The following is a 23,901-nucleotide window of genomic DNA, read 5'->3' as shown; positions in this document are numbered from 1 at the left end:
AAGGTGTGGCATTTATAGGGCCTTTCATCTCTGTGTGGCTCATGCCAGCAGGGGCCAGAGAGCTTGACAGAGAGGGTGGGCAGAACAGCAGTAGGTGTAAATCAGCACAGCCTGAAACTGCTGATTAACTTCAGCTGCAGAGTTGGCCCTCCCCTCCCTTGCCACCAATGACTCACCACTCTCAGTCTCAGGTTTTGTTCCTTCTATAATAAGTCAATTGTTTGGGTTCTAGCACAATCGAGAGAGAAGACAGTGCTATCGAGCGTCTTTAGCTTACGTGCTGTATGCGTAGGGAACAACAGCATCACGCTCTCAAAGGCTGAGCTTCAAGCTGGCATAATTGGCTTCTGTTTTACAATCTCCACAACCAAAGCCCTGTCTCGTGCATCTGCAGTGCAATGCCATGGCTTCCCTCTCCACCAAGAGCCAGACACAGCTATCAGGCCCCATCCCTGAGCTTCCAAATGGCTGCATCTGGCAGGGGGGAGTCATGGGGAGGGACAAACTGCAGCACAGCTCTTCAGCCAGTGAGTGTGTGTCCGTGTGCATGCAGACACATCTGCACCTTGCAGGGCCTTGTGTTTGTGGAGCCCTATTACCAGAAGGCACATTTCTCTGCTGGGTGCCACTGTTGTGCCTCTGCCAGCTGTGCTCCTCCTTTCCTCAGCATAGCCTCATTTGAGGTATCTTGGCACTGTGAGACTGTTTTGCTCTATTTCCATAATGCATTCTTCTTCTTTCAGTCTTTGACTCCTACCCCAAACGACGCTACTCTAAAGTCAACCAAACCTAGAAATGTCCAGCCTTATAAGGCACAAGAACTACCAATATGTGGTTTTCATTTCTCAAATATCACCAGAACTGTCATTTTGATCAATATTTGGACTTTCAAGTCTATATTTAAGGGAAGATTCTTCAAAGGGGAGACATGCTTGATTTTTTTTGTTCTGTTTTTTTGGTTAGACATGTTCGTTAGTGAAGTCCCCCCAGTTCAGAAATGCCCTCCAGTGTACAGTAACAGCAGCCCCCCTTTCAATTATACAGGGTCAGGAGGGTGTAGCTTCAGCTCTGGCAGCCTGCAAGATTCTTAAAGAGATGTCCCGCCTGGAGACAGAGACTGAAGTAGCGTATATAATGAAAGAGGCCAAGTATGAGCAGCTCGCTGTTGGTAAGTAACAGAACCTTTTTAACAGCATCAAAAATGTAAGAAGTAACTTCTACTGCAAGGCAAGCAAGTGAAAAAAGTGCTGTTTCCCTTGTGAAAAGTCAACTGTCATGAATAACTTAACAGCCTTGCAGCACAGGCAGTCCCAAACATTCAAATACCACAGAAACAGGACTTAAAAACCAATCATTTTGGAAAAATCAGTGTTCCAAGACTGGCCCCTGGGATGCTGCTCCTGCTGCATGTTTGTATTTTAAGTCTCTGGCCTTAGCACAAGGTGTGTTACAGTGATGGGAGAGACAGAATAAGCAAAGTACTTCCAGGCTCACAGCAGCCTAGTTTTCCTGCAATATCAAGCTTGCTCTCTAAGGGCCACTAGAGCAACAAGTTTTAAAGTTTGTCTTTGCTGCTAAAAATAATTTGAGATTACCTCACCCAGAAGAGAGCTAGCTGCACTGCAAAACTGCAGTGAGGCTCAGACTGGTTTCACAGCAGACAAGCTGTCCCTCCCTCCAGCAATAAGCATTCAGGCATCTGCAATGCCAGAATGCGAAGCCCTCTCCCCTTTGCCTGGTTTAAAAACAGATGTCTGCACACAAGCTTCTCCGCTGATCTGACTTCAATCTAATTCATACCTGAAAGCAGAACTGCTATGAACAGAGGGCTTTAAAGAATGCCACACATGGAAACGCAGAGTCTTTTTCTCTCCCCTTAGAGCTTGTACATCAAGCAGCTGATGGCTCATGCAGGCTTTGCTACATTATTTATACACAGATCACATTCTCACCTCTTCTCACAGGGCCAATATTATTTACAAAACATAAAAGTCAGGTTCCCATATAATCACAGGGCCCCAGTAATTTAGTCATGGAACTACAGGGCCTAATCCAATACACAGAAATCTGCTCCTTGGCTTTGGTAAGTATTAGATCAGATCCTCAATTTCTGGCCTGGATAACCCTGTCAATATTAAGTAGAGCAAACATTCTTTAAGAATGATAAATACAACATATCAACCACAAAAGATGCCTGTATATCAGCTTATTTTAAGTGAACTTGATCCTTTCCCCAGCCCTCACAGTGTAACAAGGTGTAGGCTGGCCTGGGAAAGGTAGTGACATAATCAAGTGAATCAGCAGAATGAAACACACACGAGAAGTCAGATCTTGTCCAATGAGAAAACCTTGACTTTTTTGACTGCTTATCCTAGTTTCTGAGTTCCAGGACCGGCTTCTCTGGAAGCAAAATTACACCACAACACTCTACCAAGTCTAATATTATTTTATGTCAAATAGCTATGTCTTAAAACCAAGGATTTGTTGGTTACGAGCCAAAGCTGAGCCGCTCCCTTTGTTTAGTCTATCCCAGAGAGTGGGGGCCTCCTGGCAACTCATCCTTCAAAGTGTAAGAGCATCACCCAAGAGATACAGTTATGCTTCACTTTGCTTAAACCTCCACATGAGGCAGCTACAGATGAGGGACTATAACAAATACTGACATGTTTCCAAGAAGTTTTTTATACAGTCTGTAGAAGAACCAAGAAAGAAGAATTTCTCCTTAGATCAAACAATTGGGAAAAACCCAACCCAAACTGTTACAGGCCCCAACCTGAGAAGGGAGCATGCAGATAGAAAGAGGTGAGAGGGAGTTACTGAGATATTTACTCCATATCTTTCTGCAAATAGTGGGAATTTTAAGACTACAGTGATTTTTTTTCACCAAGGCAAATCTATTTCATTGGCCGTCTGCCCCAACACATGTACACACATGCATAAAGCCATAGCAAGTTATTCTTGTGTCCAGCATCGTTCCTCTCTCCGTCCCACCTCTTAGCTCTCTCAGGCTGTTTTCAACTACTTCAGCCTTGCAGAAATCTCTGGTGCAGCAAGGAACACCTGGCAGTGATCAGGCTTTGCTGCCATTGTGCTGCACCCTACACACATGACTTTCTTGCCTTACATTCATCTTTTAATTTTTTTTCTTTTAAATTACAAGATCCATTTGTCTACATTTCCTTCATTTGGCAGAACTGTTTAGTGAATGCTACCACAACAGCGAGGAGAGAGCATTTGCTCTGTTGGTGAGGAAAAATCAGTACTGGAGCAAAACCACCTGCCTTAAGCTGGCTACAGAAGCAGATGCAAAGTCTTTCTTTGCTCATGATGGTGTCCAGGTGAGTTTTACAGACCTCTCCCTCACCACCTCTACCTCTAGGACCTTTAAGCATGATGTTGGACACAGAGGAAGATAGCACAGCAAGTGAACAACCCAATGAAATGTATTCCCCTAAGAGACATTCTTTGGAGAGGGGACTCTTCCCTCTCCCTAGCGCCATACGAAGAGGATGCTATACTGCACCCTTGACAAAGAAACACAGTTCCCTTTTTGCCCTCCCTTCCATCCAGCTAGCCTGCAGACCAGTGCACTCAAAAGAAGGTTTAGCCCTTATTCTATCCTGTGCTTTTTCTTCCTTCCTTGCTTGCAGAGAAGCATCAGGAAAGCACTTTAAATCTGCCTGAGGCATAATGAAGCTTCTCCAAGATGTGAGGTAACTCATTCAGATTCCAGGACGAGCTCACTGATAAAAGTTAAATCAAATTACTATTCCGCTTTGCCCTTACAACCTGAGTTCTCTCCACATACACAAAGCTAAATTAAGAGTGACGGTGCTTTTAGCTCCCAGTGCCTAACTTGCACTTTCTTACTACTATACAGGTGTTGCTTAATTCTGTCTTGCTGTTCTTTCCACTGTCCTCTTCATAACTCTTTGCATACTCAACAACATCCGCAGAAAGATGCACAGAGCACCTCTTGGCGCTGAAGGTGAGCCTGCTCTTTAGGTTTCCAGAGCACTTGCTGTTTTAGGAGCCACAGAACACACATGCAGTTTATCTGCAAGTATGTTTTTTGTGATGTTAAAGCCATCTCGTTTTCTTGACTTTCAGGCCTTCCTGACAAAAATATGGTGGGGAGACATATCTACAAGTACACAGATCCTGAAGTTAATCTGTGGATTCTGGTGCCCTTTCCTAATCTACACAAATTTAATAGCATTCAGGTACAAACAGATCTATCTGGGTACAAGAGATAAGGAATTAAAAATAATCCATGAAAATATCCAGACTCAAAATTTTTCACCTAAGTGATAAAAATAGTAATATCACCTCAGAGTGTCAACAGAAGGACTGCACCACTATTAACCCGACCAGTTTTCTATGGGACTAAGTGATTTGTGTGTCCTGTGCTAGTGCCTATTCTAATACTTAAAAGATCAATACCATGGTTTCACGCAGATCACTTATATTTTGCACAGTCCACAGAAAAGCCTGCTGGAATACTGTCAGCTCCAGATTCTACACAGTAATGCATAGAATATCTACAGGTGTAGCAACATATATTTCTAGATTTGGAGATGCCTGGTTCAAACCTAAGTATCTTATCTAGAAAAATGCCCATCATAAAGCAGTATTATCAGCCACAAGCCTTGTATCTTATCAAGGGAAACAGCCATCACAAAGCAGTATATCAGCCACAAGCTTTGAAAACCATAAGTCAAGCTTAAAAACACAGGACTGATGTGAAATCAATTAAGATTTTAAAATTCAATATCTTATGAGATCTCTTTGTTAGTCTTCTGCAGGTATAGCTCTGGAGTTCATATTTTCAGCTTTTTTTCAAAGTGAAAATGGCTAGAATCTTAGGTTTTCTTTAAAAACAAAACAAAAAAACCCCACCACCAAAACCCAACACCCCCCACCAAAAAAGCAGCCAAGATGCTTAGCCAGTCCTAAGAATCCAGGAAGTGAAACTTTAAGAAAACCTCCTAATACTGTGAGAATCATATAAAAATCATCAGAATTGGCATTATGGGATGACAAGCTATTGAAATATATGCTTCTTAACTGGTAAACTACTTAAAAAGCAAGAGGTAAACTTGTTTGGCCCTGCTGACTTAAGACTTTCCTTCTGCCAGTATCACTAAAGGTGACCTTCTTGTCATAGTGGCTGCCAGATTCACAAATTCAAGTAATTTAATGTGAAATTTTGGCAAAGTTTTCATGGAAAGGTTGAAATTAGGATTCATAATTAAAGTAAACCTTTCCTAAATTGTTCTGTTGAGGACATTTTTTGCCTCCTTTCTCTGGAAATGCAAGAGTTGACACCATGTTCCCTCTGTATTTCCTGTCTTAATTGCTACTAAGAGTAACCAGGAACAGAGCATTGGGGTATTGTCTTCTAGGACTGAGGGGTTTGTTTCTGCTCAAAACCTAAGTAACTTGAGGAAACTGAGCGTCATGCTTCATTTTTGTGAAGCATGCCAATTACCACTTCTCTGAATCGTTTGGGGGACTTCAGCCTTCTCCTTAGAATTAAGCAGAATTTGCAGAGCTAAGGCTCATGTATTGTTTGACAGCTTCTCAGTGGAGCAAGTTCAAGATAAATACATGCTAGCAGTTCTGTATGACTGCCAATTGCATAGTGAAAAATTGCTAGCCATCGTCTTTCAACTAATAAGTTTATTTCCTTACAGTGAGGAAAAGCAATCAAAGAATGAGCCAGAGCCATTTAGAGAGCTGGACAGTTTAGATACAGAGAGGACTCTGTTTTTTTCCAAGGAAGAAGACAGGTAAGTTTAAACTCATTAGTTAATATAACTTTCATGACAACAAAGAACAGGACGCTTCTTGTGGGTTAGTGACCAGCTAACGATCTAAGGAGCAGCTGAAGGACTGAGGAAATCATTACTCCTCAGAAAGTGCTGTGCTCTCTGATTACTGCTGTTGTTGCTCTCTAAAAGGAATATAGAAAATAAACAGATATATATCACTGTTTCAAGGGGACACAACTTTACTGGTTCTGAGCAGGTAATTTCTACAGAACAAGGTATCTGTTTAATACGTGGGAAATGAGAAAGCATTTCCTGAGATTCCCTTCAGCTCATGATGGCTGATACACATTGGATTTAGGAACTAAGCCCTTACCAGATTACCAAGCTGAGCAGAAAGAAGGTTCTCAGCAAAACCTCACATTATTTGAGTGCATCACTACATACTTTCCTACAAAGGCAGCAACAGAAGTACTTGCCAATGTCAGTACCTGGCAAATTTGTATTGTCAGCTTCCCACCATGCCAGTGCTCTTCATTTGTATTTTAAAAAGATGGGCCCTGAGGAACCTGAATTACAACAACAAACTTTTGAGTTAGAGGGAGCATTACACAAATGGGTAACTGAGAACAAATATTTTGTTAGTTGCTCGCGGTCCTTCATAGATCTGTGATTCAGAACTTCTGAATCCTATCCTATACCTCTGCCACACACATATCATCAAAACCTGGGAGGCCACAAGTCAGGATAGAAAGACTTTTGATTAGCACAAAGTCCTCTTAATGGCTAAATAGCCACTTGTATTAAGCACGTGCTTTTCAGTAATTTAAAGAGAACTTCAGAAATATGTGAACAATGGTAGCGAGGAAGCATCATCTGCACTATGAAGTGCTGGACCAAGTCAGAGTTATTAGGTTCTATTTTTACCTCTGGCATTTAACTGCTGGTACATTAGAGAAGATCATTAGTTTTTCCCCTCTCCCTCCTTAACCTATAAAATAGGTGTAAAAGCATCTGCCTCTTGGGAGCTATTTGTAAGAAATGTCATAAAGCACTTACACATCCTGAGTGAAGCGTGGTTTGGTCATTACGTTGTGCATTCCAATGGCCATTAACTTAGCAATTTATTTTAACAAAGAGGGTCTCTCCTGGATCTATTTCAGCATCTTACAGTAAAGCTGCAATTATCCGTTTATCATATTAGCCTTTTACCATGGGACTGTCTTATGTTGTCATAAATTGAGAGGTAGTACAGAATCAGCGACACAGAAAAGGCTGGCTGTGAGGAGAAACTTTTCCTTGTAACAAATGTATTTAATAATTAGCAAGAATGTCAGGGGAAATTAAAAACCAGTGAAGAGTCATTGTTTATTTTTTGCAATGTGAAATTGAAAACATACCCTACTGAAAACAAGGGAAAACATACCTAGAGATCACACCTCTCAGAGTTAGAATCACAAAATTAAAGATCTGGTAACATCCCTAGCTTACACAGGAGAGCAGTTTACATGCAAAGAAAGTCTCACATTAAGATCAGATTGCTATCAGATACAGGGAACTTGCATTTTCTGCACAGGATAATTTATATTTCCAATAGATAGCACTTCATGTTCCAAAACACAGCCAAAACAACTGTAGATGTAGATGTCAAATTTCCCTTCCGTTACCAAAATATTTGCGTAATTCCACAATAGTCAAAGATTATCTTAATAAATAATTTTTGAGGTCAACTTGTTTTGCTAAAAGGCTTCTATATACTTTTTCTGCAATTTACTGTAATCATAAAGGGCAAGATGCCAGTGCTTACAGTCATGTAAAGGGCTGAAGTATTCTTTCAGTAGTTCTCTCAGACTTCAGCAAGGGTAGTCAGGAAACACATGCTTAGTATGATCCAGCATTTTTGAGACTGGGTCAAAAAGAGGAATTGTTTAACAAGTCTCTAAAAGAATTGTTTAAAGTCACAGCAACAACAAGAACTTCTGCATGCAAACACTGCAAGAAATTTTTAGAGCCAAAATAATTAAGAACTGCCTCACAAGCTACATTGGCCATTTGGGTTTTTTTCCTATTATTTAGGATGATAAAGAGCAATTAGCCCACCTCCCCCTCTCCTCGTGTATTTGCACAGTTTATACTACATGTAGGAACACGATGAAGTTACAAATAAAATTAACACATCAAATTGGAAATTACAAGAATACGCATTTAAGTTTGATGCGATTTTGTTTTTCAAAACCTTCTTTTTGACTTGAAATAGTTCTTCTGCAATGGTAACGTGATTGGTCTGATTTCTACAGCCTTCCTCCTTCCCACCCCCTTCCCCCCGTCCCCAGCATCTGTCTGTTACTATCTTACAAGAGGCTTTATATAGAAAAATACTGAGCGTATTCCAATGAACTAATTTTAGGAAATAGTCACCAAGCCTATATTCTTTTTGTTTTGCAGAGGAAATGGTAAATCGGAAAAGCAGAACCCTTCTGAAAACACAGCGTGGGCGACGTTCATGCTTACCCGGTGGAGAAAATTCTGGAGTGCCCCTGTAACTGTATTTATGGGGAATGTTATAATGTACTTTGCTTTTCTGTTTCTGTTTACTTATGTCCTTTTACTGGACTTTAAACCACCTCCACCTGAGGGTCCATCTGCTAAAGAAATTATACTTTACTTCTGGGTTTTTACCCTGGTCTTGGAAGAAATCCGACAGGTCAGTAACTTACAACATCTTAGTAATAAACACAATAAAACTTAAGGCAATATTTTTAATAGATTTACAATCTGTATAACTGTACTAGCTTGAAGATTTCAAGTGTCAGGTGCAGTTTTGCACAGATGAGCAATACAGAACTTACCTCATCCAAAACACTCCACCTCTCTCTCCCAGAGCAAGCTCTTCCTCCACCACATAAACCCGCAGCAGCACCTCTGTTTTTCCATCCTACTCCAGCCATAGCCAAATCAAGAGGGCTGCTAAGATTCAGGTGTCCTTCAGTTAGCAAAGCATCTCTCTGATTTCACTCCCCAGAACTAGGTCCTCACACCACAAATAATGTAAGTTGGCAGTTACATTCTACACCTGGAAACACAGCAGACAACTCTACATACTTTTAAGAGATTCTTCCCCACTGGGGACTGTTTAAAAAAAAAAAGGTAAATTAATTCATGTGATTTGTGTTTTTGCTGAAACACTCTCAACTCAAAACATTAGCAGGTCTTTGTTTTGGTTTGCTATTCTTAAAACAAAACCAAAACCAAACCAACCCAAAACCAAACAAAACCCCCTTCTCTATTAACCTCCCAGTTACTGTTTTTGGAATGTCCTCAGCTCAACACCAAAATAATGTGTGAACAATGCTGCTAGTGTGTTGCCAACTGTGGGTGCATAAAGCTGTCCTCTTTAGACACAAAAAGCAGTTATAAGCATTTACTCTGGAAGAACAAATAGGTGTTCATTATTTAAGCAATAGGCATAGTGAAGGGGATCCCGGTTTATTACAATTTATTTCAAATGTTGCAGCAAGGCCATAATGACAGGAAGACATGGAAAATATTTGGAGCAAAGAACATTTCATTATAAACCTGCAAAACATGAAGAGTGCCAGGCTAAAACCCAGTTAAGAAACCTACCTCTTTGCTTACATAATCAAATGTGCGCTCGCTGACAATTCCCATATACAAATGCCAAATCTGTTCATGCTGTTTACATAGCAACATCTAGAAACTGAACTTTGACTGGAAGTTGTTGTATTGTTTAACAGCCCAAATGCTGACAAAATCTTAAATCAGTCCTCAAAAATTCTTAAGGCTAATATTACAAGAACAAAAAGAATTTATTTTTGTTCTTTTTCATCCAGCTTTTGTGTTTTAAGACAGTACACCAAGCTTATGTTTTCATGCTTTTTTCCCTATTACACTAGGAATTTGGTTTTGGTCTTTGCAATGAAAGAGAATAAGGAAACATGTATTATGTTAAAACTCACAATGAAGTAGTGAAACTGGAAACAGATCAATACCAATGATTATTTATCTTTTTCAGAGTTTCTACACAGATGAAGACACAAATTTAATTAAAAAAATTAAACTGTATGTGGAGGATAACTGGAATAAATGTGATATGGTGACCATCTTCCTCTTCATAATTGGGGTAACCTGCAGGTATATATCTGTTATGTGTGATGTGGTCAGCATCAGTAGCAAGGGCTATGTATGTCAACTGACAGGAGAGTCATGTGTGTATAAGGACAGGCTGTGATATTTACTGTTAGAAGCTTTGCAACATGTTTCTGCAATAAAAGCCTCTAAAATTCTGTGGAATCATAGAAGTTGCTCCGGAGACCACAAAAAGACATATTGGTATATTCAAACACATGTACAGAAAAGCTCTGCTTCCCCCCCCCCCCCCGCCCAGTTTCTGGCAATCACTTTTATACAATGTATAAATTTTTTAAAAATAAATCTCATTGAAGCCAAGACAGAGAATACAGCATCCCTCCATCTTGTGGCTCTTTCTCATCAATGCACAGACATTATGTTATATTCCTCTTACAGGCTTATGCAGCCACAGCACTGAAGCACTTGCCTTTTCCTAACTAGACTATGCCCGGAAACTGAGTGTAATGTTTGAGAAAATGCTTCTCAGGAGTACTTGCTGAGACCTGATATTTCATTTCATGTATTCTGCAGGATGCTGAACTCGACTTTTCAAACTGGCCGTACGATACTTGCCATTGATTTTATGGTGTTTACACTTAGACTTATACATATTTTTGCAATTCACAAACAACTTGGACCAAAGATCATAATTGTGGAAAGGATGGTAAGTGTGCATTCTCTCTGAGATAAATACTTGTGCTTTCTAAAAAATGGAGAGCAGGAAATCTTTTTACAAAGGAAATCAGTTTATACTCCATCTTTATTTTTATATTTTTAAGGCTTGTCATTTTGTATGTATTCCCTTGTTTATCATGAGTAGTAGATGCAATAAGTTTTAAATAGATCCTTTCAAAGAACTCCACAGTGTAATAAGTTGGTCCCGATTTACTAATCCGTGTACCTTACCTAATCATTTATCCTCAGATCTGGCAAATGAAGAGTATATTGTCTTTGACTTACTGCTATTCCTCCTACTTCATGAACTGTGTGTATTCAGAGCAAAGACCTCAGGCAGACAACAGGCCACTTACAGAAGGCAGGGTGTTTACTGAATGACTCTGCTCCACTTGGGGAAAAAGATCGTGTTATTCGCAAAAAGTGTGAAAAAAAACCGTTGAAAAGGATTGTTGTAAGTTTCCCACAAGAGTTACTCTTACTTGTACTCTGTAGCTCCAAGTTGTAATGAAAACATGTTAGTACTTTGTGAGCATATGTTGAAAGATGTTGATAAAAGATTTTTAGATATTACCACTCTCCTGCAGGAAATGAGACATTAGGACTACAGTTACTGTGCTTGGGTATGTGCTGGTATGTTGAAGTAGCTTTTTATTTAGGCATGTTAATCCTCTAGGCCAATTAGCTCATGGTAACTGATTAATAGGAGTTCATCTAATTGTAAGTGGTATTATATAATCTACAAATATTTGATCTGTGACTCACAGCAGAGCTCAGTAAAAGCCCTACAGCCTAAACAAGCCTGTATAATGAATAAACACAACTACCAAGCTATTTGGATTTGTCTACAAATGCAATAACTGGAACCCTAACATGACATTTGCTTGGAGTAGCAAAAGGGTAAATGGCAAATAAATATTTTTTTTAACATTATCTAGCTTACAGCATTAGCAGACTTTTACTGCAAGCAAACAAGTCAGATCTATGGCTCGTAACCGTTCCTTGCTGCATAGCTAAATGGGCCTTGAACAAATATGGTGATATGTCTATTATGTTGGCCTGTGAAGTCATGAGATAATACACAGATTAAGAAGATGCAAATAAGAATATGAACAGCAGCCTAGACAAAACCAAAAAATGGGACCTTTCATCTTTCCCCCATCCAAGCAAACAAAGTGCCTTAGCTTTGGTAGTTCAATGTTGAACCTTACGTTAAATGAAAGAACAGTGAAAATTAGTTCAGTAAATGATACCTTCTTGAAAGGTTCATCAAGTGGGTTCAAGCAAGATCATTTCCCTTACTTAAACAGAGAAACAATCTAGGATTGTCTCTTATTGTCTTCTTCCTTTTAACCTTGATAAAGAATTGCTGAAACAACTCTGGTAGCTGCTTAAAATGGCAGTTCAATGCCAGAACAACGCCCATTCACAGCGAAACTGCAGATTGGAAAAAAATATTTCCAGACTTGCCACCGCTCTCTCTCAACCATGACACAATTACAGTTCTGCAGCATTGCTAAACTTCAAATCATCCAGAAAACAGAACAGAGTGGTGAAAGTCAGGGAGATATCAGCTATGTCTTGTCTGGCTTAGATACCATGTTTCTTAATAGAACTCCAAGTAACATCCTGGAGGTCTGAAATGCCTATGCTTTTGGGTAACTGCACAATCCAATAATCTAATTGAAATAAATCTACAGTCCCTAATGAACTCTCAGATTAGATGGGAAGAGGATGAAATGTTCCTCTTCCACCAGGGAAAAATTATTGCACTTGAAATACATATTAGGTTTGTTTTGTTGCTGGTTTTTTGGGTGTTTTTTTTTTTTTTAAGTGTTTTAGGATTCAATTACTTCTGCTTCTGTAGAGGAAACACAGTGTTTAAACACAGGAATTCCTGAAAACAATCCCTCAGATGCCATTACTTACCTTGAAAACCAAAGACAGAAGCTACCTGATATTCTTGCAGCCTTCAATGTCTGCTCTATCAGTGGTTCAGTATTCATCAATGAGCACTGTTACCAGGCTTCACTGCTGCAGCAGAATCACTTGTAATTCACAGTAAGGCAGCCAATGGTACCATGAGATCTCACAGGAAATCTGTGTTTAAAAGGTACAATGAGATTCGCTTAACAGATAAAATGCGTTTCATTTTAAAATGTTAGATAATTGAAAAGCAATGTTTTAATTTAAAACATGCCTGTATCAAAATAAGCTATCAAAGAAAAATTCTGACCTGAGGCCAAGAACAGTATGATAACAGCAAGGTCAAGAGAGGAATTCTGTGCATGGAGGTGTATCCTATTCCACCTCCTTTAACTAAACAAGCTTGTGAAGAAACAGAATTACCTGAGCCGTTTTCATACAGAAAGACTACTGTTCTCTGACTATGCTATTACAGTCACCTCTCCTCCTCTTCTCCCCTCCCCCTCTCTTTTTTAGATGAAGGATGTTTTCTTCTTTCTGTTTTTCTTGAGTGTGTGGCTCATTGCCTATGGTGTGACAACTCAAGCTCTGCTTCATCCCAATGACAGCCGAGTGGAATGGATATTCAGAAGGGTGCTTTATCGTCCCTATCTTCAGATATTTGGCCAGATTCCACTGGATGAAATAGACAGTGAGGAAATTTCTTTCCCCCTTAACTTGGCCCTTTTTGAATGCACACTTCTGATTAGAGCATGGAATTCCTTCCCAGTATTGTCTTTTTTTTTTTTAATCTTTGTCCCGCAGGCCACATCTTTCACATTGTTATGATATAAATGGTGTATTTGCAAAGAGATAACGTGCATTGTGGAATTACATTAGAGCGAAAGGGTTGACCCTATTTAGACAAGCTGTCTGAAATATTCATACAAGGATTTGCAGTTTTAAAGGCTGGCATACCTTCTTTCACTTCAATCCATTTCTGTTCAGTTCAACCTAGACCCAGATAACCCTGTGTAAATTCAAATAATAGCATCTCCATACATTTTGGCAGTAGTTTAACATTACAGCACTAAAGCAGTACAGCTCTGCCCATAAGCAAACACATTTTAGAATAAATATTCCTCTAGAGCATTTATTGACTCTGGAGGTAAAGCTGCCCAAATCATATAAAGCTGGTAATTGCATATGTGCAACATTTCAAACGAGACAACATAAAAATAATCAGAAGACATGGAAATACTTGCACATAAAAGGCAACATTTCTGGTAGGTAAGCAGGTAAAATACAGAATAGGTCATCTCCCAAAGAAGTCTGAAGTAATGCCACAGCATTTAGCCAGAATAACAGTGTTCAATGTCAGTGGCAATATTGTAGTAGGATTCAAACTTGAGGTAATATAGATGGAACCAAAAAAGTCCCATAGACAGAAGCAAACCAGTAACCATTCTTTCATGTTCAGTCTGCTTAATAAGAAAAAGCATATGCCTTAGAAAAGCCAAAAATGTCTGAATGAGACGAGAGCAGGGGTGTGATTCACCTCACTTAACTTTAAATACCTACAGTGTAAGCATGCACAGCACAGCCAGTCACTTTTATTTCCATTAAAGTAACTGAAGATAAACAAATATTTTCTGGAATAGGATTCATCTCATTTGGAAATAGGTCAGAGGTAGCATTCCCTAGAAGTGCGTGTTTCTCTCCATTGAGACTCCAAAGGGTATCTTCATCTGGGTAAATAACTGGTTAAAAGACAGAGAAAAAAAGAATTTATTACACAGGCAACTTCCAGAAGGGAATAATTTGTGCTGGGGCCCTCTGGGGCTTATTCTCTTTAACTTCTTTATGAAACATACAGAAAAAAAGAGATAGGTAATGAGAGGGACAAAATCTGCTGACAAAACTATATAACTGAGTAGTAAAGAGTAAAGCTGGCACCTAAGAGTTGCAGAGGACCCTCAGAGTGCTAAGTTATTAAGTGAAATTCAGGGTAGATAAATATAAGGTAATGCACTTGGTGAAAGCAGTCCCAGCTGTGGTGAAATTTAATATAACTGTGTTCTGTAAGTAATATGTTCATGGGGTTATTGTGGCAGTGGGGAAAAAATTATTAGTGAAAAAATGGAGAATAAAAAAGTAAATTTGATTATGCTACTCTAAATTTGTGGATTTAATTTATAGCTGGAGACAGGATACAGGGCTAGACCTCTAGTCTGATGCAGTAGAACCATTCTTACTAACCTCAACTGCAAGCTTAGATGTACAAAGTAATTTACGTTTAGAATGAGGAGCCCCATTCCCAGCTTTTACTGAGTTTTCTGCTCTAACATGCGTACCAGCACAAGGGCTGTGAAGGAACAAGTACGTGGGGGAATGCAACTGCTAAATACTCAAAGGTGGTTTGACTTTGGGAACTCAAAAGTAGTCTAAACAGGATACAGCCTTGTCAATACAACCCCCCTTTGCTGAACATTACTAAAAAGCCAGCTGTGACAGCCACCTTGCCACTGAATGAGCAGCCAAGTTCTGAAGGTCTGCATTGCTCTAGGGCTGCAAACCTCTTGTGCATTAAAGCAATGTCTCTTCATGTACACAGATGATTACATTTTCACAAAATTAAAGACATTGGATATTAGTTCACATAAATGATTTTTCATCTGCAAGAATTACCTCAGTAGCTCAAGTGGTCAAAAAAACGTCCTTTTAGGGTTAAGAGAGTCTCGTATTTATGGTCCTGCTAGTAGTCAACAAGGGCAGTACAAAAATACTACCACAATATTTGGTTTAAGTTTTAATGCTTTTAAAATATTCAGAACAAAATTATGCTGCTGTTTATATGCAGCCAAGATTAAATCTCATTTTAGTAATTGATATCATCATTGTCCTTGATTTGTATCTTAACTGTAAAGGTACTAAATATATGCATCCATCCTTCTTAGAAAAAGACATGTTTAGAGACATTAATTCAGTTTTTATTTGCATTAAATTAGCTATGAAATACATTACTTCAAGGCTCAGCAACAACTTGTAATTCTTGCCTTCTTTGTTGAGTCAGAGATTTTGCCCACCAAAATGCAAAGCTTTTGTCTCCACTCTAACAAATACATGGGGCAGCAGGATCTGTCAAAACTATTCTTTTATTTCTCCATCTTTGCAGCATCACGAGTGTATCCCAGGAACTGTACGCTTAATCCACTGCAGATTCTGCAGGGGAACTCACCATCATGTCCTAATAGCTATGCCAATTGGCTTGTCATACTTCTGTTGGTCATCTTCCTACTAGTCACAAATGTTCTCCTTATGAATCTCCTGATTGCTATGTTCAGGTAAGAGCAATTTCAGTAAGTATCAAGACAGAGGCGCAAAGGTTTAACTGAGTGCCCACATTTACTACATTGCTTATGGCTATTCATTTTGGAATACAGTACTAATTTTCCTAATGAATATTATTTGGGGGTTGAGGGGTAGACTTCTGTGACCGCATCGGTCTTAAATTCTCATCATCCTTACTCTAGCCACATTAAAGAAATGAAGAAACCTCTCTTACTGCTAAAAATTCAATTAAACATGCATAGAAGGGTCTGGATCCCTGGCTGTGCTGCAGCACAGGTCTGCAGGTGCAACACAGCTGTAAACTTGGCAAATTTAACAGCGGATAATCTGTACATAGGGGAAATGCTTGATGTTGACATGGCTAATAATGATTCATTTGGCTGAAGAACTGATGTGGCATGTTTGCTGATCTTGCCTAAGTGAAGTGGAATTACCTTTCTTTAAAAAAAAACAACCCTAATGTATTTTTTAACATTTGAAGACTGCTACTGTAATTATTTTAATATCTAAGAATTTGCACAAACTTTAGATTAAACTAACACTAGCTGAGCTTCCTGTTCCTTTTTTAAAGTAAATATGGGACTAAATTTTGTAATAATAAGCTTTACCTTGTTGCAGTAAAAGCAGTTGTATACTTTTCCCCCCCCTCCCCCAATTACAGTTACACTTTTCAAGTTGTTCAGGGCAATGCAGACATCATCTGGAAGATTCAGCGCTACAACCTGATTGTTGAATATCATGGCCGGCCTGCCTTAGCACCACCATTTATCATTATTAATCACATAGCTCTGGTTCTCAGAAGAATCTTCAACAAAATGGAACACAAAAAAGAACATCTGGGTGAGTTGTTAACAAACATCTCGCAACTGGAGACCCTGACACTCTCCTAGGACACGCTGCATAGGCAAAACAGAAGAGCAGTTAAGATTTCCTTAAGCCAAGAGTCTCAGTTTATTTTTAACAAAGAGTACAAATGAAAAAATAAGGCTTATAATATACCCTCTGCTACAGTTTCCCACAATGCATTTCTTTATACACCATAGTTATTATAACAAAGGTGTCGATATAAAACTAGTTAAAGGGATTTGATTTCTGCAGAGATAACAATAGGTAGGTTTAATGAATTGTATTTCATTAGCTCCTGAATTTTAGTAATTATTAAGCACAGGCAATCCTAAAAACATCTACCAAGTCTAAAAATCTACTAGGATCAGTGGAATTTCCCAACACAGAAACACAGAGAGAGCACGAGCACACTTAGAGAAATGGTGGTTCCTTAAAAGTTATAATTAAAAAGGCAGATGAAGTTCAACTAATTACAGAAGGCATTTGGGGACTGTCTGTGGTGATGGCAAACTTGGCCCATCTAATTTGATAGTGTCTGATAATAAAGCCCATTTACTCCTCTGCAGGAGTGCAGGCTGATAATGGGCTTTGGAGCCGAACTGTTGTCAGACTGGACCAATTCAGAAACCTTCGACTAAGCTCCCTTTCAGACAAACTCCTCCCGGCTATCAAAGTGTACTGCTGAGAAGTCTTAAAAAAAAATTTTAAAAATTTCTTTTTTTCCCCTAGGAAAGCAAGTACCTGACTGCTCAGGTTATAGATTCTGTAGTGTTTGGAGCATGCAGCAAGTGTGTCCTTTTACCAGTCTTTAGGAGGATACAAAACTAGTATGTTACATTTAAAATACACCTGGGAAATTGAGGTCTGTTGTTGGCTGGGACACTTGACAACAACAGGCTTTATACTTCAAGATGGAAGGATTTATTCACAGTTTCTCATTCCTATTTGTAAGCTTCTTTATTAGAACAATTAAAAGTGCATCTGAAAATAAAGCTTTGCTCATTAAATACTTGGGGGCTGAAATGTCAGAAGTCTAGAGAGAAGAGAAGAAAATGTCAGAAGTCCAGTAAGGTTGTAAATGAGTTTAAATGGAACTACATTCCAATGGTTCATGCTGTTCTTTAGAAAACTCAGGAGTCATATCCAACTGCAAAAAGACCTGATGCCTTCCATCACAATAAAAAAAAAAGTAGAAAAATACTTATTTTACATTGCATTTTTATAACATGACCCTCCTGCAATGGCAAAGGATCTACAGTGGCAAGACTTCATTTTTCTTTAGCGTTGCAGCCTTCCATTACTAGTATAAGAGAAAAGGGAGTAACATATAATTCTTAATTTTTTTTCCTACAGAAAGAGATCTTCCAGTTGGCCTAGATCAAAAAATCATAACATGGGAGCTGGTGCAAAAAGAAAATTATCTTGTAAACCTTGAACAAGAAAGAAAAGAAAGCAGTGAAGAAAGGCTGAAAGCCACATCTAATAAGTATGTTATTCTGACCCACAATAAGTGTACCTTGCAAGTCTTCAGCTTTGAATGAGATAAACATTCAGGCGCTTGTAAAGCTTATATAGAGAGTCCAGCTAGAATGCAGTTAGGAAATATACAGTCCATGAAAAAAAGTGAGAAGCCAGCATCACTACAATATTAGAAGAGTTTTTGGCGCTCATGAAGTATGTACAAGTACAGATCTGTAAGCTCCAGCCAAATCTGCAGTCAAGCTCAATCAAAATCATATCCATGAAACAATGGTGGAAGAATAGTTCCTTTGCTACACTGCAGCACGTGTACTTACATCCCCTGTAAGAAGACAACACACACTTTTGAATTAGACTTCTGAATGGAAGTTTAAGACATCTTGGATTACCCCCAGCCCACAGATGCAGAACAAGTATTTATAGCTTTATGGCATGAGACTACAGTTTTCCACAAGAAATTAATGATATTGGTTCTAAAATGGTATTTAACTGAGTCTGCATTTAAATACTTCTTTAAAATATCTCCCCACTACGAATATCAGTTAAATTGGTTTAGTATCCTAAAGAAAAATTCCTAAATTTTTATTCAGAGGTTTACTCACTTAAGTGAGACACAGAGTAGTAATACATGGAGAACAGAAACATCTAAGGCAATTTTGAAAGCCAGACAGCAAAGCATTCTTTAAAGAAGCTTTTAACACCTGTTTCAGCCATTTGCTCTTATAATAAAACTGACTTCAAATAGACGCACAATGGGTGTGAAAGAATGTTTCATGGAAACATTCTTGCACTGTCTGTTTTCTTTCTGTGCTGTTTTTCAAAACAAGCCTCCATCTGTCTAACTCATAAAATAGCTGGAGACCAAAACAGTGTGCTGGAGTATGTTCTTAGAAAATACTCTCCTCCCTCTAATCTACACAGACTCTTAATTCCTAAAATTTAGGATTGTTTTGTTGGTTTAAACTTAATTGTCATAAGCAGATCACTGACAAACCCTAGGAAAGAGAGTTCAGTCGTTAAGATCAAGCAATAAATGTGTGTAATTGCTTCCAAACAAAAGGCACAATTATATTCTTCCTAGCTTCAAAGCTAGAAAGCTTTAAAGATGGTACATTGTAGATGAAGTTACTGCTCGGGGGGGAAAGTAAGAATCAGTCTGGCTTCACAGTATTTCAGGTATGGCAGAGCTAGAAAAAGACTGGAAAAGGTTCCAATGAACACCACTAAACCTGTGGCTTTTCATCTTCACTCTTAGGTGGTAGCAGCGTGTATTTCACATCTTGAAACCCTCAGAAAGTGATTCTTTAAACTTTGCATTGAACCAATCCCAAAACACATTAGACCTATCCAGCAGCAGCTTTTTCACATAGACCTGAATGGAACGTAACATGTTGGTGGGAAACTTTGAAATAGTAGTTAGGACGAAGCAGACAGGGATTTGAAGAGCCTATGGGAAATGAGATGCTAAGAATAAAGAACAGATGAAGGATGCAGAAAGTATGAGGACAATGCAATGATTTGGAGGCACTACATGAAAGTCCCTTTGGACTGCATGGAAAAAGGGATTGGAATGTCAAGCCAGTTTCCAAAAATGAAGCTTTGTATAAATTTTAAGTGGCTTATCAGTTCTCATGCCAGGATCAGTTTACATTTGGTACAGGTGGGACATAAGTGGCTGGAGAGACAGAGCTGGACCTAAGGCTCCTTTCTGCTGCCCTTGATTTCCACCACAGCTGGGGCTAAGCAGTCCTCACCACAAGCTGAACAGCTGCCATAATCCGTGTGAGTTTAGGAGTTCCTGGGCAACAGGTGCACGAGAGTCCCAGAAACGCTGCTCTCTCTGTTCAATAAATACTTGCAGGAACACCACAAAAGGACAAAACTTTTAGGGGGCTCTGGGATGTCTCAGCAGCACAGAACTGCCAGCGAGGGGCCATGGCTCTAGTAAGTTATGTGGGTTTTGTGGTTTATGAGTTCTTCTGAGGCCTTTCCTTCTTGCTCAGTGTGTCTACTTTGTTTCCACAGAGTGGAAAATTTGTCTAAATATTTTAGTGGATTTAAAGAACAAGAAAAGCGGTTTAAAGTTATGGAAGCCCAAGTAAGTAACAGTTTTACAGGCATTTATATGAGCTTTAGGATTTCACCTGGTTTCTCTCATTTAATGGTGGTTTGGCAGACACTATTTAAGCATAAAGGGAAGGAGAAATGCATCTGTATTACGGTTTCAGTTCCCTTATCATTTTCTCTCTGGTGATAGACATGTATAAAGAAGCATTTCTGACCTCTGCTAGAAAGGAGAAAACGGAATACAGCATTTCTTGCTCTCTTTGCTAGCCTACTTGAGAAGTCTTTATTTCCCCCAAGATGCTTCTAAAAGCAAACGTTTAATCTTCCCCCCTCCATTTTCCCCCTTCTCCCAACATTTTCTTTCTTTAAAACTGTCAACTTTGAAAATACCCATATGCTGTCTGATCTGACCTAGACTAACCTTCTCGGACATCAGTTTTTCTAATTTTCTTAGATACCAACGTCTCAAAGGGAATTGTCTAACATACAAATGTGAAACATGAATAATAGATGGAAACCCTATTTTGAGCTTTTGATGAAAAACCCTTGAAATATAAACTTTTTAAACAGTCTGAAAACGCACAGCATTACCACGTGCTACGTAGCACAACTGTTATTGTTTCCTTTGTCCCTAGAACTCTGCAGCGTAATTTTGACCTCGCTGAAAGTTCCTTATCTTAATACTCCCATTGCACTTTCCCTCCCCTTTCTTATCCATTTTATGGCTTCCTGAAAAAAGTAATGCTATTCAATGAACAATGTTGACACCAAATACAGGTCCAACAGGAACACACAAGAAATGCTTCAATACATTTGTGCCAGCTTGAGATAATGCAATACCCTAAAAATGGTAGGTATTTCACACAAATCTTCCTCCAAGACAGTTCAACTATTTATTTTTTTAAAAAGTTTTTTTAAAAAATGTTGTATCGCTGATGCTGCTTCCATCTGCTGCCTGGGTTCTCTTTCTCACAAATTTAAGAATGGATAAAGTACTACAAAAATTAACTGATATAGGTATCACTACCTATTTTGTAGATTGGCTACTGTACAGCTGTTATCTCCTCAATGGCAGAGGCGTTAACTAAAACCAACATCTTGTGCAACCAACCAGCTCCAAACTACGCACGTAAGTATTGAAAACAGTCATGGAAAAGCTAATTAATACAGCTTAACATCTTAGTTAAAAAAATGCAAGGACAAAAAGAAAAAATTGGAAAAGAACCACATAAGGAGGTAGCTAAAGGTAATGGGAATACAAACAAGGAACAGAATATTCAGACTTCAGAATGAAAAAGTTACCTTTTGCAAAATACATTTAAAAGCTCTGGGGAAAGGACTGTCAGTGTGAGCTGGAATGATCCCACCCTACTTTAAACAGGTAAGTAAGTATCTATTTGCCACAGGGTTTCCTGAAAGAATTGTGTTGGGGGTTTCTTGAGTCAGTGAGATAGCGCTACCAAAGTATTACCAAAACATTTAATATGGATAACAATAATCATTAAAAATGAAAATTGAGCAAGCCTCCTACTTTGTTTTAATCAACACAGCTCATTTGCCTTCAGAGCTGCAACTATTTCTGTCAGTTAAGAATCCTGCCCTGTATCCCAGGGCTCCACTCTTTGGACTTCAAAACATTAGAGGCAGAAACAGACTGTTTCTCAGCCACTGCAGGATATCCAACACAATAAAGATTTTGGATATTCTTCTTAATAATCTATTTCAATATCTACCTATCACTATCTACTAAACAAAAAGCACTCCAAAAAACACAAACTGAACATATATACACTACATGGGAAAAACAAGTAGCTGGAAACTCAGCAAAGTCGTGACATGACAAGACCTCGCGTCACTGGGACTCGAACTAACCTCACACTTGAATTAATTCTGTTAGAAGCTTATAAAGCATGTATGTAAATTGCTTCATTATCAACATTCTATTAAGAAAAAACATCCTATAGCATGTTCCCCCGGCATTTTAATACTGTAACTGCATACAAATCAGAAACTGAAATAGCTGAAAAATAAAGAAGCAACCTGGTTTTATCATTTACTGAGCAATTACAAAGTAACAGAACCTACACTATCTTTTAATTGTGGATTATTTTCAACATTGTAATGTTTCTTAATTAATTACCATTATGAGCCCCTTGTCTTAAGGCTTTTAAACAAGTATATGGCTTTTGCTATCCTATTAGGTGTGATGAATGTCAACACAGAAGTGCCTTGGCCAGAAAGAAGTGAAAGAGAAGAGTGTGCACATCAGTCCGAGACTGACATCATGTACATTGATAATTAAATTTTATTCTCATTTCTTCAGATTAAACCTTTTGTCCTACTGAACTACTGTAGAAGTAAAATCGTAATCTTGTGAAGGCCTAAGGCCCAGCTCTCAAAGCTTTTTATGGCAAGCACTGCTAATGTTTGACACTACTGAGGATTTCTTGGTCTTCCTCCTTCGATGTCTCGGCTTTCTTCCCTTCTGCTCCTATATCCCTTGGTCCTCTCTCCACAATTCTATTCCACAAATCGCACTAAGAACTTTCTCCACCAGGATTACTCTACCACCTTATTTTCTAAATACGATCACCTTCCAAATACCACACCCTCAGTCCATCATCATCATTGCTAGTTTCCACATTTCTCTGTTGAAGGGAGTCTCCCTTTGGAAGGGTGATCATTTACACACTAAAACCCAAGCCACTTCCTTGGCCAAGAAAGCAAGCTTGTATTTCTGAGTTGCTCAGAAAGGAAATCAATAAATAGTTTCCACAGGAAAGGGCCTGGGATACTGAACTATCACAATGTGTAGTTCCTAGACTTCTTACAACCTCAAATGATTTCACTCAGCGTCTTCTCTTCCCACGCTGGCTTCCGCGAGGTATTCCTGTGTTGCTATTCCTTATTAAGGGCCCCTCACTTATCCCCAGAAACTGGAATCTCATCGCAGTCACTTTCCAAACACAAAGCAGGTGACCCTCCTGCAGCCAGACTCCCCAGCCACTGCCGCTCACTTTTTTGTTTCAGTGCCAGACCATACCTGCTGTCAGCTTGCTGCTGTCACAGGAGACTGCCTTTATCTATCACACCACATGGAACAGCGCATCTGTACCTAGGAGGTTTTCTGATTTCATTTTACTTTTCCCTCTCAAACATCAGGGGAAAAAGAAAAAAACAAACATCACTTACAGACTTTAAAGCAAGAATATGTAGCAAGAATTTTCCTACAAACTAGGAGTTTGGACTGTTTGTCATTTTTTAAATTACTTAAACTGGCATGTATGTTTTTAGCACACAACAGCTAGCTGGCTTTGTTAGAATTTTGTATGAAAAGATACACCAATAAAATGAATATGACTACTGTCCTTGAAAGGAAAATTTCTTCAGAAAAATATAAACAGCATCAGAAGGGGGAAGCATTGGGTTGTGGTCTTTCCTACACCAATAAGCTTCACCGCGTCTATGTAACAGAAATGTAGGTTGCGCAAAAGCTTTCTCTGTTACCAGAGGCAGAAAAAAAATTCAGATCTGATAAAAATACCTTTCCGACATGAGTCTTTTATTAATAGATATTAACCTTGTTATGATATCTTCATAAAATAGGCATTTGTCCAGTTTATTCAGCTGTGCCCCAGACCTCAGTGACCCCATTAAC

At 38.9% G+C, this 23,901-nt stretch overlaps 1 protein-coding gene across 1 annotated transcript in view; it reads left to right on the top strand.

Moving 5' to 3' along the window:
• TRPM5 (transient receptor potential cation channel subfamily M member 5) overlaps window positions 1–23,901 on the top strand; it is a 41,268-nt gene extending 17,367 nt beyond the window's left edge. The window contains exons 11-24 of the mRNA XM_075094592.1: window positions 1,045–1,168; window positions 3,193–3,338; window positions 4,111–4,223; window positions 5,697–5,792; window positions 8,217–8,475; window positions 9,805–9,923; window positions 10,452–10,584; window positions 13,038–13,212; window positions 15,676–15,844; window positions 16,513–16,691; window positions 18,051–18,183; window positions 20,202–20,274; window positions 21,282–21,372; window positions 22,445–23,901. Coding sequence (XP_074950693.1) covers window positions 1,045–1,168; window positions 3,193–3,338; window positions 4,111–4,223; window positions 5,697–5,792; window positions 8,217–8,475; window positions 9,805–9,923; window positions 10,452–10,584; window positions 13,038–13,212; window positions 15,676–15,844; window positions 16,513–16,691; window positions 18,051–18,183; window positions 20,202–20,274; window positions 21,282–21,372; window positions 22,445–22,545 — 1,911 coding nt within the window. The 3' untranslated portion in view covers window positions 22,546–23,901. The remainder of the gene's footprint in view (window positions 1–1,044; window positions 1,169–3,192; window positions 3,339–4,110; window positions 4,224–5,696; window positions 5,793–8,216; window positions 8,476–9,804; window positions 9,924–10,451; window positions 10,585–13,037; window positions 13,213–15,675; window positions 15,845–16,512; window positions 16,692–18,050; window positions 18,184–20,201; window positions 20,275–21,281; window positions 21,373–22,444) is intronic.

The sequence above is a fragment of the Phalacrocorax aristotelis genome, chromosome 5 (assembly GCF_949628215.1).
Source record: "Phalacrocorax aristotelis chromosome 5, bGulAri2.1, whole genome shotgun sequence".
In the NCBI taxonomy this organism is placed as follows: domain Eukaryota; kingdom Metazoa; phylum Chordata; class Aves; order Suliformes; family Phalacrocoracidae; genus Phalacrocorax; species Phalacrocorax aristotelis.
The sequence above is the reverse complement of the archived record's forward strand: the minus strand, read 5'-3'. Positions and strand labels throughout refer to the sequence as shown.